This window comes from Pteronotus mesoamericanus, unplaced genomic scaffold (assembly GCF_021234165.1).
Source record: "Pteronotus mesoamericanus isolate MK-2021 breed Mesoamerican mustached bat unplaced genomic scaffold, CSHL_Meso_final contig_74, whole genome shotgun sequence".
Taxonomy (NCBI): Eukaryota; Metazoa; Chordata; class Mammalia; order Chiroptera; family Mormoopidae; genus Pteronotus; species Pteronotus mesoamericanus.
The window spans coordinates 29307626-29332547 of NW_026555247.1; the positions used below are offsets into that span (position 1 = coordinate 29307626).

The window sequence follows — 24922 nt, forward strand, 5'->3', positions numbered from 1 at the left end:
CTATTTCCTCTTTACATACAGAGCATTGACACATATACAGAGTACTGAAGCATTAGCGCAGTATAGTGGTCTTTCACACGCAATCCATGGTTGACTTCATGACATTATTTGAGGTGTAGCCAAAAGGGAATTTTACCCCTAAACCAATCATTCACTCATCTATCACAATGATTTGGTTATTTGCGTGTTTCCTCCTGGTCTTCATGGTGATAATTTTGATTATTTCTTAATATATCCTTGTATTTATGTTTCGTGATTTACTTATCTAGTCCCTAATATTAGACAGTTAATATGTTTCTATTTTAGCTGGATTTGCTCTGATATCAAACATTGTAACGAGCTTTTTCTTTTTCTTTTTTGTATAGACAGTAATATTTGTTCCATTGGATTATTTTTTTGAAGTAGCTTCTTAGGAATGGATTTTTTGGAGCCTAAATGTTTTTATGGCTTTAGCGGTAAATTGTTTTGTGAGAAAACATTCCCACTCCCCGTGTCTACCATAGAGACTTAATACATGATTGCTGTGTTTAATTAAACTTAGTTAAACATAGATCTCTATTAAACTACAATAATTATTAAGGTTGCCACATTAAATTTTTTAGCTACCCACCTTTAATATGGGTAGAAAGGAAAAAAAAGTCAATTAATCTTCCCCTTCACTAGGTGGTGCTATTTTGAATATGTTTTAAAAATGGGAAACCAGAGAAAGATGGTCTATAAGATTCAGCCAGGAAGGGTGAGGCTGAATGGCATTTTAAGAAAAGAACCGTGATGCCAATAGGAAAGCACTGGACACCCAGTCGGTGGGAGGTGGGGAAGGGATTTGAAAGAGGTTAGGAATGCCAAAATAGACACAATGTATTCCTCTCCAGGACTTATGTACTGGAAGACTATAAAATATTCTCAACGATTGATGTGTTATGTAATTTTATTCATTCTTTCGTTTAGGTTTTTGTTTGTTTTGTTTTGTTTGCTTTTCTTGCTGATGGTTACTTAGGAGCAGGGGGCAGGGCAGGAATCTTGCAACACCCATTTCTTTTCACAATGCCTACGGCTGCTTTTCTGCTACAGTAGTAGAATTGAGTAGTTACTTTACCTAGCCTAGAATACTTACCTCAGGCCCTTTATTAAAAAAAAAAAATTGCAGACTCCTATATAGAGAAACAATTCTAACTCTCAGAAATGAAGTTAGAGTCAAAGATATTTCAAATTCAAACTCATCTACTGGACAAATTGTAATTTGTTAAGGACTTTGGTCTCAGTTTTCTCCTCCCTAAAATCAACACAACAATAATAATTTTATCATGTAGCTGAAAATTATATCATTCAATAGGTAAGTAGGGGTCCTCCTTTTTTTCCTTCTTGCAAAAGAAAAGTTTCAAATATATGATTGAAGTTTGTATCGATCTAGTAGTTACTTGTACATTGCCTTGATGTGGTCAATTGATGATCCATTAGTGCTATGTAAAACTTTTTAAAAGTATGTGTATAGATTAATAATTAATGCAACCAAAAATAGGAAGTCAATCTTCTATAAATTTCCCCTGCTTTTAGCTGTGGCCATGCTAAACTGTTAGCAGCTGATGTCAGCATTGACTGCATAGGTTTTCTGAACATATTTATCTATGTCAAAGCATTGAACTCACAGTCTCAAGCAAAAGGCCATAGAGTTGTGCGTCATTGAATGTTATAGAGCAGGGTTCTCCCCTATGAACCCAACTCTCATGTCTCATTCTGCCATTATTCTTTACGGTCAAAGCCAGTAGAGTTAATAGTGGCCACTAAGTGGCTGCAGTCTTTTCTACTATAATTCATGTGTCATTTTTCTCAATCTTTTTGCAGACTGACAGGAGGTGTGATACTTTTTGGTTCACAGTCCCCTTCACTCAAACTCATCACATTTTTAATCACTTGGTTTTAATTTATCGCCAGCTATATTCCGGTATGAGGAGGTACCAGGGGGTACACCAATAAACACCTACATTTTATCTCCATGCAGAGTTTTCTTTTAATGAGTAACCAACAAATGGATGAAATTGAGTCAATAATTCTCTTTAAGTCCAAATTTGACAAAAAATCTAGAAGTCTGAGAGTATATTATAAATTTCAGAAACAGAAATATATACACTGTATCTCAATATACTTAGTTCTGAATATTTCTAATACCTGGCAAGATTTCTCACTATCAGATAAAAGCAAATGAATTTCTTTAAAAAATATGCAAGTACAAACATCTGTATCATCTTTAAAATAGTGATAGGTCAGAGACCATACATTCCAGGTTGCCTAACCATTCTAAATTAATGCCCCAGCATACTTCTAAATTGAGTCTTCTTCAGTCTCAAAAGTATATGATTTGTAGAAAAAAATTAAGTGATTATCCTAATAATTACCCTAGTGATTTAGCTTGAAATTAGCCAGGAGCAAAATGCACAATGTCATGATTAGCCTGTCCTCATGTCATGTATAGTTTTTGTTAAATTTTACTCTATTTTACATTGCGGGTAAAAGGATTGACAGGCTGACATTCAACAGCAATCCCATGTAAAAGCTCCCTTAAATCCTTCACCCTCTGTGCTGCCGACTTTGTATCTGGAGAGGCCCAGGTGCGCATCCAGGGCCGCCTTCAGTCTGTGGGGTCCGCCTATGAGATTCTTTGGGGCCTGCTTGCCCTTAATGAAAAGATTACAGTCCAGGCCTACAGCAAGTGAACTGAAGTTTGGACCTAGTGGAAAGCAGTTACTAAAGAGAGCTCCAGATGTTTGCTCTTTGTCTTTTGCTCCACTTAGATTCATTGAACATGTTAAAGATGGCAAGATAATCTCCTTCCCTGAGACTAACACCATTCAACATTTGTTTTTACTATTATTTAGTATGTGTTTACCAGGGCTAAATGCAAACAAGGGAGGGGCTTTCAACAGAATTTTAGACATAATTGTTGACTTTGAAATTAGTAAGTTAGGCATTAATGTATGTGGTAGATGAATGCAAACTTTCCGGTCTAAATGTGGGCAGTCTGGTATTTATAAATTCTGATGACCAAATACCTTGGTTCTTTGTAGAATCAGTTATGTGGGATAAATTCAGGCTCGTGTGTACATGTGTACATCTGTGCCCGTGTGTGTGTGTGTGTGTGTATGTGTGTGTATGTGAGAGAGAGAGAAAGAGAGAGAGAGAAAGGAGGGGGAGATATTTGGGAACAGCCCCAAGGAAAAATAAAGTCAATAAGCTTTGCCAATATGGTACTGCTGCTGCAGCCTTGCTCCCCACCGCCCCACCCACATACAGCCCTCAGGGTCTCCAGCTGCTGGGAGTGTGGAGAGACTCCATCCGCAGGGCCCTGCCCAGGTAGTTCCAGACCCCTCTCCTGCCACGGCTCACTGTGGTAACCCTAGGCTCATCCTTGCCGGCTGACAGGGTGACAAGATCTATAGTCTGATAAGCCATGTGATACCAAGTGATTTAGGGTATCAGAATTATTGACTTTGTCCCTCTTCCCAAATTACATAGTCACATGACGAAGAAGTTTCAGTGCCTAAACTCTGCTTGATGCTTTTCTCTGAAATCACAGTAGCTAGGGGGGAGTCTGTATCAATTATTTTAATTAATATCGTGCATTTTCATCTATTTCATCTCTGAGCTGGTTTTGCCCCACTTGGCGATGTATTGTACTTTTTTACAGTGTGCGGGAAAGAAAGGACATAAATAAGAAGGAGAAAGGTGATAAAGAATGAGACCTAGACTAGAATTCAGACAAATTCAGATTTTATTACTAGATCTTTTTCTGAGCTATGTGATTTTGGTCAGTTATTCCTCTGAGCCTTTTTTCCCACCTGCAAAATAAAGTTAGCAATCTCTACCCGATGAACCCAGTGAACTGAGCCTGCCATGTAAACTCTAAGTTACTAGAAGTGTAAGGGAAAGTAAATAAGAGAAAGTAATTGGACAGTGTCTATAAGCTACAATGCAAACCTTCAGCACATCTTAGTGTAACACTGACCCATGATTTAAGGTGATAAATAACCCTCAGCTCCAGCCCCCAGACAACCCTATGCACAAGAGAAGAGATCTGATTATAAGCGTATTTAACCATTATCACTTCTCGTCTCTAGTATTCATTTCCCTGACTATGCAATAGCAAGGACTTATTTTTCATGTTGTTTTTTTAACTAGAGAGAAAAAGAATTGTAAAGACAAGAGAGATTTTATTTGGTTATATGTAAGATAATAAAAGGTGGTTAATATAATTTAAAATTTAATTATGATTTTAAAAATTACAGTCCTGGTATGTATGATGTAAATCAAAGTACTGTATTATAAAACAAAAAGTGATCCCCTTTTTATGTTCTGTGACATCTATTAAGTCCCTGGCTTTTCTGATCTTGAGGTGATATGAGGTTAAAAGTGTTCAAAGCATTAGGTCAGAATCCCATAGGTTGGGCAGAATGAGAGAGGAAGCAGATATGTTTGTCTGGGATCATGCATCATGCGGGGGGAAGTGTTTTCTGCTAATGAGTTACAAGGGAGCCCACATTTGAGGTAAAGACTATACTGCACTGAGTAAACTCAGCACATTTTCTGCTCTTGGTTTTGTTTTTCATCTGAGAATTGTGTGTAAGCTTACTTCTGAGGGTTTTATGACAGTACTTGGACCTCTCAATGGAATTACAGTCACTCAAAGGAACCTGCTCTTTATTATTTAGATAAATTTCAGGCTTTTACTATTCTTAAATGGTAAAACAGAAGATCATTTCTTTGCTATGATTCTTACTGATTTTATTTTTAACTAGAGACAGTGTGAAAGGAATTTGTTGAAGGTTAAATAAGATAAATAGATGAAAAACTCTTAGATAAAGGTTTATCCAAGGATGGCAAAAAGTGGTTAAAGAACCTCAGGAATCCAAAAGGCAAAATCGATGATAATGTAAGTCCCTAGCTCTTCAGGACTGCAAGTTACCCATTTTTAAAATCAGTTTTATTGATCTATGATTGACATACAAAAAGCTGTACATATTTAATTGATATGTACACATCACAGTTTCATGCACACAACCCCATGAAACCGTTACCGCAATCAAATTTGCTAAAAACATAACCATTATCTCCAAAAGCTCCCATCCACCCTCTGTTTAAACTTTTATGATTAAAAAAAACACAACATAAGATCTACTCTCTTAGAAAGTTTTTAAGTATACATGACAATATTTTTAAATATAGGCAATATGCTGTAGAGTAGATCTGCAAGAGTTATTCATCATATACAAATAAAATTGTGTAGTCTTTTAATTTAAATATTTTTTCAAAAGCTTTCCTGTGATTTCCAAGCATGGTCATGGTCTGTGTAAAGGGATTAGACCTTTATTTTTATATGTTGATTTTTTGGGAGAGAGAGAGAGAGATGCAGAGACATCGATTTGTTATTCCACTTATTCATACATTCATTGGTTGATTCTTGTATATGCCCTGACTGGGGATCGAACCTGCAACCTTGGTATATTGGGACAATGTGCTAACCAACTGACCCACCAGGCCAGAGCCACGTAGCCTTTTTAAAGCCAATGAAAAACCCTGCTGTGCTACAGCAGTGGGGTGGTCTGGGTAGGCTTAACTGCAATAAGAAAACAAAAGAGACAGATTTTCCCTTCACCTTGAATATTTATTCATCAAGATGAAAAAAGCTAATAAAATTGTTTTCCCTTTCTCTGGCGCTTTCTAGTAAAGATACTATGATAACAGCATCTTTGTGTTTTATATATCATCAGCAATTAGAAGAATACATTTTCCACAGAATTCCTCACCTCTCTTTCTCCTAAGCTCCCAGAATAGGTACAGCAGGCAACTGGGACATTAGACAGGACAAGGAGGGTCCGGGGCAGTGAGGAGAGAGACAGGAAGGGAGGAGATGGAATAATTGGCCTGTGGTCTTGAGCTAAAGAGCTGTTGGAAGAAACAAGGTAGCTGGGGAGCTACATAGACATTTAATAGATGTTTAATAACATGTGTGAATAAACGAATGATTATAATGAAAAAGTTCCCCTGGGTGCATAACCTATAGACCAAGTTGAAGCTCTTGTTCATGGAACATTCATTACCAAGAGGAATGCAATGCTAATGGTAGTGAGTCCAGCACAAGGTGGCTGCATCAAACCTGAATTCCCAACATGATGTATCAGCAGTATCATCTTCTGAGAATAAGGCCAGATTTGGCTCTCTGCTTTTTTTTAAAAATAGTGTTTAATACATTTTAAAGTGGTTGCCTTTTAAATCATCATATAGATATGCATCAACATAACATCCTCAAAATTTATTTCTTGGCCTACAAATCTGAAAAATATTTACAATCTGGCCATTAACAGAAAAAGTTGGTCAACTCCGTCTCCAAATACGCAAGGAAATGTTATCCATATGGATATTAAATTTTTTAATTTTTATTGACAGTAGTATTAAGCAATCTCTGTCATTCACAGCCAAACGAGAGGAAGTAGGTTCCTATTTTTTCCACAAATGTTATGATTTTCTTTCAGTGATTTAGATGAGTTTCCTAAATTATTCGTGTTTTTGTCTGCATAAGCCTACTTATTCCGTAGACACGTGTTAAATACCTCAGATCGGGAAGGAGCATGAAGGGCTGTGCAACGTGAAGAGACAACTCTGATTTATGTCCTCTCCCTTGGAGCTTGCAGTGCAGGAAGGAAGAGATTCTCATAAACATGATATGTGGTAGGAAGAATGGAGCCACAAGAGAGGTGGCAGAAAGAGCTATCACTCCTGAGAGCCACGACTGTCACTGCTGTTCAGCGAGGCTTTCGATCTCTGCACAGGCTTATGTCTAACTCTCCCATTTTGCAAAATGAGAACGTGATGAGAATCGATGTCTATTGTTTAATTTGGCTGAGAATTATAACTAGTTCTGAGATATTATTGGAAGCCGCACCATACTGGAAATCTAGAGAATTATAACTAGTTCTAAGATATCATTGGTAGTCGCACCGTATTGGAAATCCAGAGAATGGGGAGTCACTGGTACACAGCTCCAGAGAAATTTTTACTCTGTGTTTCATTTGGTTAAAGATTCGGCCTAGAGAACTATCAAGCTTTCAACCAGACATTCAAGAATCAGCATGATTTTACTGATTTGAAAAATGCACTTTTTATAATATAGATATGGCAGTGTCTCTCATTCCTTGCCCACTCACGTTCAATTCTGTACCCCTGGGTGCGTGCAGGAGGCCTTCAACATTGGCTCCCTCCTGCTGCTATGGGGGGTCTAAGGTAATATCACCAGATTCTAGGAAGGGGTCTAATTAGAATAGTTCTAGGAATTGAAACTCATACATCCAGTAAGCACTTTTTTGAATGAGAAACACACGTCTTTCTTCATCTTCATGTTTACTCTAAGTGAGAGACACGTCAATGGTTCCTTCATCTTTAAGTTCTCCTAGATCATGCACATGCTGCATAGATGTTGTTCAGAAGTCCCCTCATGCTTCTAATTTTCTGAAGAGACTTCATCCTTGTTCTCCAAATCTTATCCTATGGAACCTAAATCGTCATTGAACAAGTTGTTTGCAAGGGTCCCTTGATAAATGCTGACTTCCTGAGCAGTTGGAAGCTCATTGACTCTCATTTCCAAAGTTGATATTTCTATTATCACTGTGGCTTTCATTCTTGATGTCATGCATGGGCTAAGCAGAAAAATATCACCTTCCTCCTGAGACAAGATTCTGTAAATATCACAACAAAATGAATGACAGCATTTTAATAAAAATCACTGTTTGCCCTCTATTTTGAGAAAATTGAACTCATGTAACACAAATATTTTCTCAATATGGGTCCCCTAATCAGACTTTATATCACAATATCAACTGTGAGGTTTGCTGAATTTTTAAGGCTTTCCCTGGACCTGTCAGACCTTGATGGAATTAATCCTTCATATTTGTAACAGCAGTTTCTGCAAGTTGAATACTTCATTTTTCATGAATCATAATAAAGATCTCATGCGTTTTTGATAGAGTGACCTCCACAGTCTTTTATCTTCAAGAAAAAAGATGACACTGTCTCTCTATTTTATGGATAATGAGGCGGGTCGTTGGTCTCTCAGCACCCTCAGTAACTGCAACTCTTTGTGGCCTCGTGTAAGTCAGTGATAAACTGGTCACAGGTGATTGTAGCAAATCTCTTCATATAACAGATTTCCTCCTAAATTCGAAGGTAATTTATTTGGTAAGTAGAAAAGTTCATAGGTGTGAACTCATAGACTTTTGTGATATTAGAGCCGAAGACACCTGGAAGTTATATAATCTGGCTCCTTGTTTTTTTGATGAGAATGTGAGTCCCAATGTGTGGCCCACACTTAGAGGGCCAGTGGGTGACAGAATTAGACAAAGAACTCAGGTCTCCTGACCCTCGTGTTGAGAGCTTCCTTTGGCAACAGTGTGCCCTTTTCTGCATGTAAATTACATAAATCGCTCTATTGATCTCCTTGGAATCACCTGGGTTTCCTTTTTTTGAACAACTCATATCTAAACCCTCAGCAGCCCCATTGACCCCACCTTTAAAATGAATCCTAAATCCGACCATTTCTTATCACTTTCACTGCAATGTTTTAATTCAAGTTGTGTCTTCTCTCACCTGGACTGTGGAATTAGCCTCCTAACTTGTTTCCCTCCTTCCTCTGGTGACCCCCATTCTCAACACAGCAACCAAAGCGATTCTTTTAAAACAGGGTTTCTCAGCCTCATTGATGTTTTGCACTGGGTAATTCTCTCTTGTAGGATATGTAGCAGCATCTCTGCCTGTTCCCATGAGACACCAGGACTATTCTCCCCAACTGTGACAGGCAAAAATGTCTCCTGACATTGCCACATGTCCTCTGGGGGGCAAAATCCATTCTTCTGAGAACTGCTCTTTTAAAAAAGCAGGCCCTTTTCACTCTGAAGATCAAAACTCCCCACTAGGTTTTATCTTCCTCAGAGTTCGAGCAAAGTGACTTTGCTTGCGTAGAAGGTCCTACACTTTTCCCTACAATCTCTGGACCTTATCTCCTTGAACGCTCTCTCTCTCTCTCAGTTGACCCAGCCATGTGGGCCTCCCGGCAGTTCCTGAAAAAGGCCAGTCACATCCCCAACTCAGGGCCATAGGACTTACTCTTCAGTCTTTCCACACAGTTCCCCTAGATATTTGGTCTATGCCCGTTAAGGATGAAATGTTTGGTTCCCCCAGATTTTATGTGGGAAGCTCTAACCCACAGTGTGCATTTGGTGGTGAAGTGTTTGAGAAGTAATGGGGATTAGATGGGTTCAAGAGGCCAGGAGCCAATGATGGGACTAGCTGTTCTAATAAGAGAGAGACCAGAGAAGGAATTCATTCTCATTCTCCCTCTCTCTGTCAAATATTATTGCAACCATGTGGGTAATAAAGAAATCACTACAAACCAAAAAATGAATAATTTCTTGAAAGGAAACACATACAAACTTTAAAAGTGGCTATCACCACTTTATAAGCAATTATTATGATATTAAGTGTTACATCCTATATTTTCTTATTTGTGTACAGTAAAAGGGGGTAACAATTCATACATGGTTCTGAAAGTCGATTGTTCCTTTTTACAATCAGTGGAGTCTCCAGTGCTTGCCCAGCCTTCACTGCATCCCGATGGAGATATTTCTATGCACTGGGTACTCTCGAATGATACTTTCTCTACGTATGCTGGATCACATTTCTCCGTGTCCCAGTTCACAGCTGTGTGCTTGTAAAAAGGTATGCACCTCCTACTTTGAAGAAGACTGATGAAAAACACAGAGGAGAAAATCAGCTTACATTTTACCAAAATGAGAGAGGGAGAAATGTCCAAACCCAGGGCAGATTAAACCGCGCATCAAGTTTTTCTTTTATGTATTAATTTTGCATGAGGCCTGGGAAGTGATAACCTAGATGTCAGACTGTGTTACCTGTTGAATTGAAAAAAATTCTCATTACAATTTGCCCAGCATCACACAGCAAAACCAACCTGTAGTTTAGAGATTTAGCTCTTGAAGTAGCAATGGGATGTGGAAGCTATTTCCTCACTCTCCCTTGGACCTAATCATTTTCTTTACCATTGGATTTAGCCAGAGGACAGTCAGATGGGTACCCGGGGCACATGTATCTTGCCCTATAAAAACATCAGATGTCCTCGGCTTTGTGGAAAATGCCCTGTGTTCAGAATATCTGATGTGGAACTTCTGTGTAGCCTCACTAAGATTTCTGCTGAGGCAGTTGCTCTTTGAATTCCGCAGCTGGCATTTACATTTCTGAATTCTGTTACCTGTAAAGGGACCAGAAAAAGAAGAATCATTTTGTCAGGAGCAAATCAGGTTTGGAAACCTTTCTGTGTGGATATTTGGTGGCACTGGAGTAGGTCAGCAAATGTCCTGACACTAAAATCACTGTCCCCAATCCAATCATGGGGACTTTTTCAGGGTCCACTGTAGTACTCTGTGGGGGCTGAGTAGAGTGGGGTTAATTCATAGGCTACATGGTTGCTTTTGTCATGATCTGAAGGGAGTTATTTCATGGCGGAGAGGGTTGCCAGATAAAATACAGAATGCTCAGTAAAATTTAATTTCCGGCAAACAACAAAAATGTTTTAGTCCTATACAACATATATTTGATGTAACTATGTATGACATGATTACATTAAAATATTATCTGTTGTGCATCTGAAACTAACATGGAGCTGTCAATTTTTATTTACTAAATTTGGCAACTCAGGAGAAAAAACTTGAATTGTCCTTTAAAATTTTTCAATTAAGTTTTTTATCCAAATCTTCCCTACATTTTAATGATACTTAATAAATTCTCATAGTAAAATGCAACTATGTTTCTTTCTGGTGAGTCTTCCTTGCATCATTTAAATTCAGGAATACATTTCTCAAAACCTAACTCATTTCTAATCTCCATTGAAACTTGCCTTAAAGTCAAACAGTTTCAGAATATGTTTGTCTCTAGCAAGGGCTGAAATGCATACAATCTTTTAAGATATGACCACATCTTATGACAACTATTTTTACTGTCTTGTATCAAGGTGAGGTGGGGAGGGGAACAGTAACAAAAAGCACTGAGACCTCACAGAAGTCCCTGTGCTCATTGGTTCTGGTGTTTTGGTGAGCTACACTCTCTCACCCTGGACCGGCTGAAGTTCAAGTCAGGCGTAAGGTGAAGCACCCCAGGCTGCGGCAGAGAAAGTGCTATGATGGCTTTGCCCCTCGAGATACCGCAGGGGACTGAAGGGCAGGTCAGCGGGATGAGCATCTGAAGCTCCAGTATTTTAGAAGGCTACAACTGACTGCAGAGCTAACATGTAATGAAAGAAATGCAACCTGAGAAAGAATACTATATTTACCAAACCTTCTTTTGGGAGAGGATTGTAGCTATTGTAGCTGATCAAAAGAAGTCTTTTGACAGCTCCTTGTGTGAAGAACCAAGAATATTCCAAGGAGTATTATAAATGTTCAGTCGACTGTGGAGTTTTAATTTTGTTTAAAGGAGTACAACTATTCGGGGGTTCAAACAGCATGCCGGTCACAGCAGAGGAAAGATGATGCGTTGTCAACAACAGCCTACGTTCTTGGCCCTTCCTCCACTGCAGCCTCTCAGAGAAATAAACAGCAAAAAATAATAAGATATATGTTGAAATTGTGTTCTATTAGCTGCCTTCCTGAATCATCTCCTTACTTCATCTCCCTACTTAGAAAAATAAATGACCCAAATTGCACATATTCCCCAAATATGGAAAACTATATCAAGACAGTCCAAAGAACACAAGGGTCCCTATGATCTGGGTTAGGCCACCCAATGTTTTGGAGAAGATCTTCTCTAGCTTAAGTGGACACCAGAATCTTCTGGAAGGCTAATTATGGCACCTGCTGTGGGGCTCCACCACCAGAGTTGCTGGCGGGGAGATCTGGGGTGGAGGCTGGGGCTGCACATTTCTAACAAGGTCCCAGGTGGCGTGGCTTGGCCAGTTGGGGGACCATAATTTGAGAATGACTGTTACAGAATTTATCTTCTGATATTCTAAACCCAGTAAGGCTGATGTATAATTAGGGGTTCTGTTAATTTATGTTGTGTTTTATTTACTAAAATTCCCACTTCATCTCAAAGCCTCACAAGCATTATAAGCTTTTGCTAGGACAGAAGTCTAGAGTTGCAATTGCGTAAGGGATGTTTGATGAATTGACAATTAATGATATTCCCTCATCTGTAGAATAATTTTAATTTCCTTCAGAGGAGATCTCTTTCTTTATCTTAACACAAGATAAACAGATGCAGTAGCATCTGTTTCTCAGGAGAGATAATGATGGTAAAGTTTACTGGGTTGATCACAAGATTTGGAATCATCAAGATCTCCAAGTATCCCAAAGCGGAAGTTTCTGTAATGTGAAAGAGATAAAATTATGTATAGCAAGTTCTATGGGGATTTGTGTGACATTTTCTAATCTTAAAATCTTTTCAGGAGCCTCTTTTTTACTTCTGTTTTACTTTTCATACACTTTTTCTTTTTCTTTTTTTTTTTTTTTTTTTGCTGTTATTGCTTAACCAAAAGCTTTTACATTTTTGACTTGGAAAGGAATTTCTGACTCTATGGGGTATTACTTTTTCACACTTAACAATGTTTGATATTGGAGATAAAATGTCATACTTGAGAAAACCCATTCTAAGTTAGTCTGCCTCTGTGACTGAAAGGTCTTTGAAATTAACAAGAATATGATAAGGAAAAGAAGCACAAAGGGACTTAAGCCTACACAAATATTTCTATTAGTTCTTTAATCATTTTGGTGAGTTTCTAGGATACGTTACGGATCTTTCCTGTCTCTTGATAATTAATAGAAACAGGGATATGTCCCTGGCAATGTTATCTCTGATGCTTATTTGCCTGACAAAACTAAAGAAATAGGTATTAATATTTCTTCTTTGGGTCACTCTATGAGAGAAGGCCCTTCTCTGTATCCTCATTTGTGAAATATTGAAAGTTTTACTGTGTTAGTACTTAAAAATGACTGTTTTTCCAAACAGAAGAAAAAAAGGAAAAATGCCCATGTATGATATGACACTTTATTACTTTTTCCTCCGACTGCCACAGATTAAGAAAAGATACCAATGAGTCAAATACATACATGGCTCTATGCCCAAATCCTGAAGATTTAGAAAGCTTCCCAAGCTGACAATTGGAGGGAGAGAGTACTGGAGACTCACCCGTTCCAGTCTTGAGCTCTGGTGCCAGACTTAGTCATGCCAGGTTCTTAGTGGATAAGATTTTGGTATTCTCAAGCATATTTCTCCAGAATATATTTACTTTAAGCCATTTTACATCAGGCAAGAAAGACTGCTTCTTTTATGAAACAAGGCTAGGAAATGTTAGTATTTCAGGGTTCAACAGAATAACCACTGGCTTCCTAAAAATAAAATCCGAACAGAGTAAAACTGAACTTCTTCCACAGGCTTTCTTCTGGATGAAATTCCCACCCTTGTGGTTCTAATGTGAATCCTTTATAAAATCATAAAGTAGGTAGTTGCATTTAGGCTCCTCAAAAGCATTCTTTTATTGATCTCCAATTATTTCCCAAGGGATCTGAACCCTCATCAGGCTCTTGGCTGCCCAAATGCCAGGCACAGCTTTTTGAGCTACAAGCTTCAAAAGTTATTCCTACTTCTTTGTCATCTTCTGTTTTATCCTCTCTCTTTCTCTGTTCAAACACTAAATCAGTATAGTTGATTTCCCATTGATCATTGGGTGAAACAATTCAATAAAATTATTTAATATTTAGATATATACTGGTAGGCAAAATTCCTCCAAGGAAAATTATAAGAGATGAGGGAAGGGTGACCGAAATGGAAGTCCGTGTAATGCATTAGTGGGACATTTCATCAGCCTGTGTGAAATACCTCACCAGGGAGTGGAGGCAGCTTGTGCCTAACATGAGCTGACTCTTTGAAATGGGGACCATTGGAGCCATATTTCTTATTTCCCAACAATTCTATTTGCTTGGGTCAATCTTTTCTAAGAACTAAGTAACTAACGCATGTTACTCAGCAGTGAGGTACCTTTATTCCAGAGCCATATATTCAAAACTGTAATTGTTTTCTTTTTAAAGATTTTATTTATCCATTTTTAGAGAGAGGGCAAGGGAGGGAGAAAGAGAGGGAGAGAAACATCAATGTGTGGTTACCTCTTGCGCACCCCCCACCAGGGACCTGGCCCGCAACCCAGGTATGTGCCCTGACTGGGAATCAAATCAGTGACTCTCTTGTTCACAGGCTGGCACTCAATCCACTGAGCCCTTCCAGCCAGGGCTGAAAATGTAATTGTTATTATAAGGAATCTGCAGCTCATTCTACCAGTGTACTGCAAGGGTAATTGTATTGAAGAAAAGTTAATCTTTTTCTATCTTGCATAAATTATGTACTGAAAACTGTCATAACCTCCTTGTTTCAGATTAAGTGGATTTTTTTATTTGTGATGATGGGCACAGATGCTCATTAACATGCTGTCATAAATAGCTGTGTTAAATGTATTATGTGTTCTGAGGCATAAATAAGGGGTTCAACATGAGGTTGTTTAAAATATAGTTTCCAGGATGAACAAAAGAGTAATAAATGCTTTTCCATATATAGTTGGCTGGACTTGAATTCTAAATTTATTTGTACCTCATTAAAGTTGCCTCCATGGAAATTGCAAGTATTGCTTTAGTGAAATACCTTGACATTCACGAACAGTAGAACTTCTGCTTTCCCATCCTTGGTGTATCTCGAGCTAAGTGTTTACTAGCTTCTTTCTTTTCTTGTAAAGGAGATATCTTGTAGACATGAGCAATACATTTATAGCAAAATTAGTCTGTATCACATTCAGCATAGACCTGGGTTCATTGGATGGATGCCTTCAACCCAACTTAGTTCTGAAAAATTTCCAGACTGGATGTTGAATTTAGAGGTCAGTGCCCTCATTTTATACATGAAGGAACTGGCATTCTGAGAACTTAAAGGATGTATTTGAATCATAGAACTTTAAGCAATAACTATAGGACCCAGGGCTAAATATTCAGAGTCCCAGTTTTCTACTTTCCACTAGAAGAACAGACCATAAAAATTAGAGTTGCTATACTAATGGGCTCTGTGGGGAGAAGAAGCATATTCTCCCCACAGGACAGTGAAGGGACCAGGCTGTATCGTTGGGGGTATTTACCTATATCAACTATTCGTAAATAACGTGCATGGTTATTTTACAACTTACGTGAATTTGGCCAAAGTTCCTTCCGCTTGCTTTGGGTGAGTGGCCTCGTTGAACCAAATAAGTGTGTGATGATGAGTGATGTAGTTCCCTGCGAAAGGTGGACAGAAGGAGCGGAATAACAGCCTCAGAACCATGGCTTAGAAAGGCCTGGTGTGCACAAGCATACCAGGTAACACCGCAGAGAGGCAGTGAGGAGCTGGTCAGATTTATCTTCACGGAAATTGGGATATATAAAGCCAGGGCTACTTCTGTCCATGGGAGCTAGTGTGAGTCAACCCTGTATGGGAGTGTTGATTATAAGCAGCTTAGATCCCTGCTTTTGAAGTTTACAGAAGGTATAACAAAAAATTTTCCCGTTATAGAAAAACTAAGAAAACTAGTGAAGTTGAATTATTATCCTAAAAAAAAATGAAGCCTAAAATACATTTCAGTGTAAAGGAAATTTACAAAGAAATGTCCATCTTCTCTGAGTTTTCATACGAGGTGATTCAGGAGAAAAATGGGATTAAATGGAATCAAGAAAATTCAGAGTCTAAGAATGATTAAAATATTGAAAACCAGATACTGAGGGACATTGTAGAATTCCCTGTCCCCAGAGATGGTTAAAAATGAAACTGAAAGTAATTTAATTTGAATAATTTAGGTATACACCTGTCTGAGAAAAATATAAGCCCAATGACCTCCTGAAACTTCATCAAAGTCTTTGATTCACCAACCAAGCATTCTGCCAAATGCTGTAACACCAGCCCGCAAAAGAATATTCTTTAACTGTACTTATTCTAAACACTCAGTATTCTTAAATGCCTTTCTATTCCTCCTGTTGATATCTTATGTTCACTTATGTTTATGGGGGGAAAATCCAACAATAATATTCACTTAGATTTTCTGGCTCACAAGCAACATTTGGATAGACATTAAGACACATCGGGGACTTGTGATTTTGGTAGTAGCTTTACTGACTTGCTTCTGCAAGTGGAATTACTTACCTGTTTTAAAACCCACCTGAGCTTTGTTCTAAATAACTCTCCCTACTCTGCTTAGAGTTGGTTTTCTCGTTTGTAAATAAAACACCCTAAGTAGATTTATTTGAAAAATTAGTAAATACTATAATCAGAATGGCAAGATAGAAATATTACCCCAAATATGAGCACTTCGCTATTATTCATTGCTACTTTAAAATATCTAGTTTAAAAAATATAAAATATCTAGTTTTATTTGGAAAATTTTAGTTTATTCTGCCTAAATTTTCAAGGCAGAATTACTGACTGGTATGTGATGATGGTCATGCATAGGTTTGTATAAATTCTTACTTTTTCATATTATTACTTTTTGGTCCAATTGTTTCATTAATTATGTTTAATTGGCTAGTTTTTTGCTTCTTTAACACAAAATCCTTGATTCAGAATTTAATGAGCTCATCGGCATTTTGCAAAACACCTAGCTTTTTTGAAAAAGTTTTATTAAAGAAAAAGGCAGGGGATTTAAGCTGGAGATCTATTTGAGTAAATGAACATAATTGTTTCCCTGGGCTTTCTTGCTCCAGGTTTCCAGATTAAGGCATTCACGTCGCTGCACTTCCTGTCGGAGCCTTCTGATGCCATCACCATGCGGGGAGGAGACGTCCTCCTGAACTGCTCCGCAGAGTCAGACCGAGGCATCCCAGTTATCAAGTGGAAGAAAGATGGCATCCACCTGGCTTTGGGAATGGACGAAAGGAAGCAGCAACTTCCAAACGGGTCTCTGTTGATACAAAATATCCTTCACTCCAGGCACCATAAACCAGATGAGGGACTTTACCAGTGTGAAGCCTCTTTAGGAGATTCTGGGTCAATCATTAGTCGGACAGCGAAAGTTGCAGTAGCGGGTAAGTGGATTCTTCTTCTCCTCCTCTTCTCTCTCCATCTCTTCTTATTATTCTCTTGGTTGAGATAAGAAAATAAGCTTTGCAGAAACAATGTAAATTTTTAAGAAAAAGCAAAAATGTAAAGACATGTCCTTAGGTTTATTCCCTCATGGTCTTGACTTTCTTTCTGGTAATCATTTAGGAAAACAGAAAGATTTAATAATTAACATATATTTCTGAGGGTTTTTTTTTTTCAAAACAAAGTTTGGCTCAAATCGATTAACTATGTGTATGGACTTTTATTAGTACAAAATATTAGAAAAAACAATTTTCCAGTTAATTCTATTTTATAGTCTCAGTAGTGATACAATTTTGCAGATATTTTTGTTTCATTTTGTTTTTTTGCATTCAAACCAGTGAATTTTATTGTAATTTTAATGGCTTGACCTACAACATGTAGATCTCCAAATGAGAAATGAATATTTCCATTAGTGCTTCCAAATATCTTAATGCTTGTTAATGTGTTGACTCAATAGCTGAGCAATAAGATGAACTTTTCTTTTTTAAGATTTTTTTCTAGATATTGCAGTGGCAAAGACCATGGTGGGGAAAAGGCAGTACTGAATGTTCTGGAATCCATGGATATTGATATTTCTTCCCCATTTATTCTGGTTAAAGGGCAGCTCATAATTATTCTTTTGTCCTTTTCCATGTTAGACCTATAGAAAGAGGAATCAAAGTGTTACTCATCTATAGTGATTTGGTTAAAAGTTAAGCTTTGATTTAAAAAAGAATTGTATGAGACACAAAACCAGGCAAATGAATATTAGCTCAAGTAAATTTAGGTCTTCAAATGGCTAAACAGGTTTGAAGGGCCACTTTCAAATTTAACCTTTAGTTCTCAGAAAAAATGAAAATTAAACCAATAGGCTGTTATGTCGTCATTTGATGTGGGTTTCCTTTCCCAGGTCCAATTTAATCTAGATCCTGGAAGACTGATGAGCATGAGGACTCATTTTTGGCAATAACATGCTAGGACAACCAGGCAGGACCAACCACTTCCCCGTGCACTCAGTCCTCTAATGAAGGTGTGATGAAATTGAAGTCTGAAGGAGGTGATTTTGTCTAGATTTCAGAGATATGCAATCAGTGCTTAAATCCAGCTCCATGACTCTTTCTGTGGCTTCTTTTCCCCACTAAGAACTTTCTTTCATATTCAGTTAAACCAGACTTGAACTTGAGTGAAGGTGCCCAGGTGGGCTAGAGGTATATGGCTAATCATTCTGATTTAACCTGGACTGACATGGATTTAGTGCTTGAAAGTCCCATGCCTGTGAACCCCTCATTCCGGATAAAACTGGGATGGTTGGTCAACCTCCCAAGTGATATCCTACCTCCTATAGTGATAACAGACTGAAGCATGAGTGTAGAACGCCTCCTTTACTCAGGAGACACATGAGGTGGCATCCTGATCATGGAAACTAGAACCATCAGCCACCTGGGGCCTTTGAGTGATGGGTGTCTGAAATGTGATTGATGAGCATAAAGTGTGCAGAGGACTGGGCATCTGTGTGAATTATGATTGATTCAAAGGAACAAGAAGAACCATGCTGAGAACCAAGGTAAAATCTGCTTCCTTCCCAGAGTGCTCCAAACACAACAGGAAGGGTACAATCTGATTTTCTCTTATTTGAGAATTCCTGGCCTCTCAGGTCCCACCCATCAGCCACCCACGGTACTAAGGGAACTCTGCCAAGTTGAATAAATTGAACTGGCGTCCTGAAGCCCTATTCCAAAAGGCTGATGCACACGTGCCGTTGAAGAAAATGTCCTGATATGTTGTGGTTTCAATTTTCCTACAATTTAGATTTATTTTTTACATGTTCTCTGTTTCAGTGATGAAATGGAGAACAATTTCTTCCCTGTGAGATATTAAAATAAAGTGGCTTCGGCTTTTGTATTCTGTACAAAGATAGGCTGGCAGGTTCAGTCACTGAGTTACAATCTAATATTAGATTGTATCATTTCGAGGCAATAAGGCTGTTCACGGTGTTTTAGACACTTACCATGCTGTTTGGCAATACAGCATACATCAATGTTATGTCTGCTGAGGTTAAAATTGCCAAACTACTGGAATGCACAAGGGGCATATATCTTCCTCATAATAAAGACTGTGGACCTGATTTAATCTCATTTTTAAAGCATTAGCAGTCAATAAACCAGTCACCACTAAAAGGTGAAAAAAAAAAAATCTGTTCTGTACCCTGAAGTGCAATGTAGAGCCCATTTAATATGGTGCACCTCTTCCATTTTTACTCTCTCAAAGTGTCTTTTGATAAAAATAAATGTGGCCAATGAAATAGGTCTTTAATCAATCAACACATTTTATGCAATTGTCTTGCCAGGCACACCATTTATCCTCTTTTCGAGGAACTTCTCAAGTGCTCTTTAAACCCTGAGTGCACACTTAGCTGAAGGGAGAGGAAGAGTCAGAAGGATAAAGGAAGAGCTTCCATCCCATCCAATATCTCATTAACAGTCTTGGTGGTAACAAGCAACTGATTATTGGTGTTCCTGGTAATTGTGAGTTCTATCAGTAGGAACATCAGGGCTATTCAATCTCCACTTGAAAGCAACTTGGCCAGTACTGGCTGGAACTTGGGAATTTTGTTTGTATCCAATTAGCTCTAATCTAAAATAGTGCAGTATTTCTCTGCCTTGAATACCTCTGTTTAGCCCTCTAGGTTGAGAACAGCTTGAGGAGAGAGGCAGAGCCAGACATTATCTATAAAGCTTCTACTACCCTGTCTGCCCAGCAAAGCATTGGGCATGCTTAGTAATTCAGTAGACATTTGTCTTGCCAGTGAAGACATCTGGCTTGGGGTTGTATGCCATACATGGAGAGCTTTTCTATCAATGTCATCTTCTCCCTCATCCCCTTTTTCTTCCTCCTCTACTTCTTCATCTTCTTTTTAAACAAATTTGATGAGATTAAATTTACCTACTTATGTTTCTGTAAACATAATCTTGATGGACTGAGTTGCAATAATTTAATTTATATCTCAACAGTTTACAGATTAATGAACTGTTGAGGACTTTGGAATCAGAAGTTGGACTGGGCTGGAATATTTATATGCTACTTAAAAAGACTCCTGTGCCCATTCCTCATTCATTCATAACCCAGAACATCAAGATGAACTCGCATCTGGCCAAACACATATTTCTTATTCCAGATATTGCCTTCCATGTGAGCCGCTGGATTCTCTTATGTAAAATAGACATAATAATAACCTATCTTCCCAGCCTGTGGTGGCTTTTAAATAACATCTAGGATGTAAAGCCTAGTAGAGTAGATTCTTACTCCATGACAGCAGTAGAACAAATAGGCATTATAATGGTTATTATTGCATTATTATACTTATTAGGAAATGAAAACTTTTAATATATGCATGTGCTGGTGTAAAACATTTTTGGGGGGTGAAGAAATATAAGCTACAAATCATGAGCCATAAATATCATCACGCTGGATCAGATACCTACCTTTGTAATCTGTGAGCACAAACTGGCAAGCCTGGCTTGAGTTCTCAAAGAGTTGAATCTACACAGTTTGTTGGCAAGAAGTGCCAAAATCTATTTGACTACAAGATTCATTTTTAACACGTTGAACTACTATTATATTGGAGTCAATGTAATTTATACTGGTCAGACCAGGAATTTTAGATCAAGCAACTGCTATCATTTCAGAAAAAGATGCTGAGAAATATTATCCACTGAGTCTGCTTAATGCCCTTTCAACTGAAAAAGATTTATCAAAGCTGGGGTCATAGGAGTTAGTTGGTCTAGACTAGGAATATAACAACTCCAGGACAAAAAAGAAAAATAATGCTAGTATGTAAGAAAACCAGATCACCACAGAGCTCCTCTAAATTATCATGAAAGTACCATCTCATTTATTTTCACCACCACACATTCACCATCCAACACACCCATGTATCCACACAGACACTTGCCCACCCACTTTCCCTGCAGGCCTCTGAGGATCAGTGTCAGAACCTAAGAGCTCCATCTATCTGTATTCACGCTCTTGGGGATGGAGTGGGTCCAGCCCTTCCTCCCTCAGGTGAAGCAACCCTGAGTGCAGGATGCAGTGTAGGGCATTTTTTTGTCTAGGTAGGTTCTTCTTTTGTTAATTTGTAAGCATTTAAATCTTGAATATTAAAGCCATTGTCTTGGTTTTTTGATAATACTTTGCTTTTTGCACTGTCCTGTGCATTCTCTCATAATACTCAGAAAAGTTCTGTGATATATGTACCCGTATTGACAGAGAACAAACTAAAGAAAAGTATGTAGTGACATTTTACAGGCGGAGACTGGAACTCTAATTGTCTACCTGTCACATACTTATTCCCTTACCACTTCTCAATCTAAAGACTTGATTTAAAAAAACTGTGAATAGTTTCCCACACAGTTAGTCTTTTATTTTTAATGAATGAAACTGTCTAAAATATAAACTAAGGGAAATAAGAAGAAAAATAGTTTATATTTACTCATTAGTCCCTTGGAAATATAAACTCATTTTAAAATAAGCTTATAAATAGTTGTAGGGGAGGAAGAATTTTTCTTCTATTCTTCTAGGTTCTCTGCTGGTCTATGAGTTAAATTGACATAAAGCAGATTAACAGGAGAAAAGTAAATTTAATTCCATATGTACAGGGAGCCCCATAAAAATACAAAACCCAAAGGATGTCAGGCAGTTGAGATTTACATGCCATCCTAAAGAATGAGATAAGAATCGGGGGCTTCAAAGGGGCAGAGACTATTTCCCATGTTGAGAAGAGCAGATGTTGGTAATTGGATAGTGCCCGGACTTTCAGACAGGACATTCAGATAAAATGTCATCTCTGGTAATAGCTCTCTTTGTAGGCCACACCCTCTGTCTAAATTCTTTCAGGTAGTTAAGGGAAAGGTAAAAGTTTTTCTTGAGTCCGATGGGCCTTGTTGGCCTTCATCTCGAAATAATCTACATGCCATAGTGGCACACATTGGGGTAAGCAATTCTCCCCTTTGTAGTCTTTCTAAGGGGCGAGATTTTGATTGTCTTTTTCTCTTTGTCACTGTTTTCATAATTAAGGCCAAGTTTGCACTTTCGTTTTGTTTGTTTCTTGAAAATCAAGAAAATAAAAGGCCAACAAAATTGCCTTTACTCGAGCTGCTGTTTTATTCCGAAGCATATTTTTTTTCCCCTGTAGCAATAGAGGTTTCAAGATGCAAATTGTCGCATTCTGCTTTTAAATAACACAGGCATTATAATTAAAATTCCCTCGTGTTTAAGAAAAATAATTAGTTACTTGAGGAGTTGTTTCAACGAATTCCCTTCCAGAATGCCTCCCATTTAAATGAGTTATGAAATAATTAGTGAAAGCATATTATAGCGAGAGAAGCTGGAATCGCCTCAGCAGAGTGGAGCGTTTTTGTGAAATGATAACCTGACCTTTATGTTGTTACTTGAAAGGGAACAGAAAAAGGAGCTTGTCTTAAGAGAAGGGAGAATAAACTACATTGCCTCAGGTCACTCAAATGTTGTATAAAGGAAACAACAAGAAAAAAAAATGTTCATATTCCCTTTCTCTACAGGAACAAATATTAGAATCTTGCCTAGAAGGTCAAGCTCATCCAGGGAAGGAGCTTCGAAAATGTATCTCAGGGCCTGTGAACACTCTTAGAGTTCTGTTTTGGGAAGGTTCATTTACAGAGCAAAGCTTTTCATTTTAAACCAGTAGGGATATTGTTTATTCTCAAAAAACAATAAGCAAGAAAATACATTGTTTTGACTTCACAATTCTTAATGGTCTTCATTATCTCCACTTCTCTAATTTCTATTGTTTTATAGTTAAAACATGAGAGAGAGAAAAATGTAAAAAAGAAATATGATATTACAAATATTGTGTATTTGTATTAATTTTATAATTTCTGTTTATAATTTCTGTTATAATTTTATAATTTTATATTGCCAAATAAAACTGGGATAATCACTATTACCCCAATGCCTACTTACCTGCACACTCCTATGCCGTCAACTTAAGTAACTACTGTTTTTTTTATATTTTGTTTACTTATTTTTAGAGAGAGGGGAAGGGAGGGAGAAAGAGAGGGAGAGAAACATGGATCCATTTCCTCTCACATGCCCCTAGCTGGTGACCTAGCCTGCAACCCAGGCATGGGCCCTGACTGGGAACTGAACCAGTAACCTTTCAGTTTGCAGGCCAGCACTCAATCCACTGAGCCACACCAGCCAGGGCTCAAAAAAACTACATTTTATAGAGTAGATTTTTAGTTGCCCCCTTCCTAAGTAAATTAATTCTGCAGTAAAATTTAAATAGAAATGTATTCCTAAAAATATGCAGAGTGGAAAGACATCATCTACATTATAAAAATTACACAAGAGAATTTGGCAGGGCTTTTTGTAATAGAAACATCAACAAAATAACTTTTTAAAAATCTTTCAACCTTTCATTTCTTTTTCTTTGTTATGAATTCTAATGTATGTGTCAATGAAAATAGTTAATTATTCTTTCTAAAAATCAGTATTTTAAGAGCACTGTTATTTTATTCAACCCTTAAGCTAGCTACAGTGTGATTTTTGCAGACACTATAATTGAAATGGAGTAATATCTAAAATAACTCAGTGATAGTAACAAAACACTCTTTTGAGTTTTAGGAGATCCCTTTGAAATACAAAAACTTGATTTTATTTATTTTTTTATGTCAGCCTAACAAACACTTAAGTCAGAGTAAGAAGAAAGATCAGGGAATATAATTGTAAATTTCTGATGAAATATGACTGATAATACATCTAGTAATTTATTCTTATTTTTATGAACTTGCCTCTGGTACTGATTTTTCCTCTTAAGTTTTTTTTTGTCTAGGCTAAAATTTATTATTTAAGTTTAAGATTACCAAAAGACCTTTGAATTAAGATATTTATGTCACATATGATACAAAATTTTTTGATAAAGCAAGGAAGCATTCAAATTTAGGGGATATTCTAGAAACTAAGTTGGAAACAATCATGGAAAATCTCATGTATGAGGTCTGTCTGGAAAAAGTCCAACCATTTTTATATAACAAGAACAGTTTGTGTAACATTGATGTAACTTGGCAGCCAAGAGGGGTGGACTGCAGTGTGCACGTGTGAACAATGATGACTTCACTGTACTAGTCAGTGGGGTGGTAGATACCATTGCGTGAGCATGTGTACTGTGTGGCTGTTGCATTCAAATGACTAAGTGAGCAGAGCAATGAATCTGTATCAGACTTTGCATTAAGCTTGAAGATTCCTTCTTGGGAACTGTCTGGATGATTCAGAAGCCTGCAGCTATGGGCAACTGGTGATTGGCAGTTTAATCTCAACATACCCACTCATGCAGCAAGTCTTGTGCAGTTTTGGGTGAAACATCAAATCACCCAAGTGTTCAGCCCCACATCAGCCCAGATTTGGTTCCCTGAGACTTCTGGCTTTACCCAAAACTTAAATCACCTTTGAGAGGGAGGGGATTTCAGACCATTGATAAGATTCAGGAAAATGCAATGGGGCAGCTGATGGCAGCTGAGAGAACTGTGCAAGATCCCAAGGTGCCTCCTTTGAAAGGAACTGAGGCATCATTGTCCTCCTTACAATGTTTCTTGTCTCATGTATCTTCTTCAATAAATGCCTCTATTTTTCATAGTACGTGGCTGGATATTTTCTGGACAGTATCCATAATTTTTTTTTGTCAGAATCAGTATATATAGATGAAAGTACTGAATAC

General features: G+C 37.7%; 1 protein-coding gene across 1 annotated transcript in view; it reads left to right on the plus strand.

The window, feature by feature from the left end:
* DCC (DCC netrin 1 receptor) overlaps window positions 1-24922 on the plus strand; it is a 1009790-nt gene that overhangs the window by 355530 nt on the left and 629338 nt on the right. Inside the window, exon 2 of the mRNA XM_054583674.1 lies at window positions 16815-17135. Coding sequence (XP_054439649.1) covers window positions 16815-17135 — 321 coding nt within the window. The remainder of the gene's footprint in view (window positions 1-16814; window positions 17136-24922) is intronic.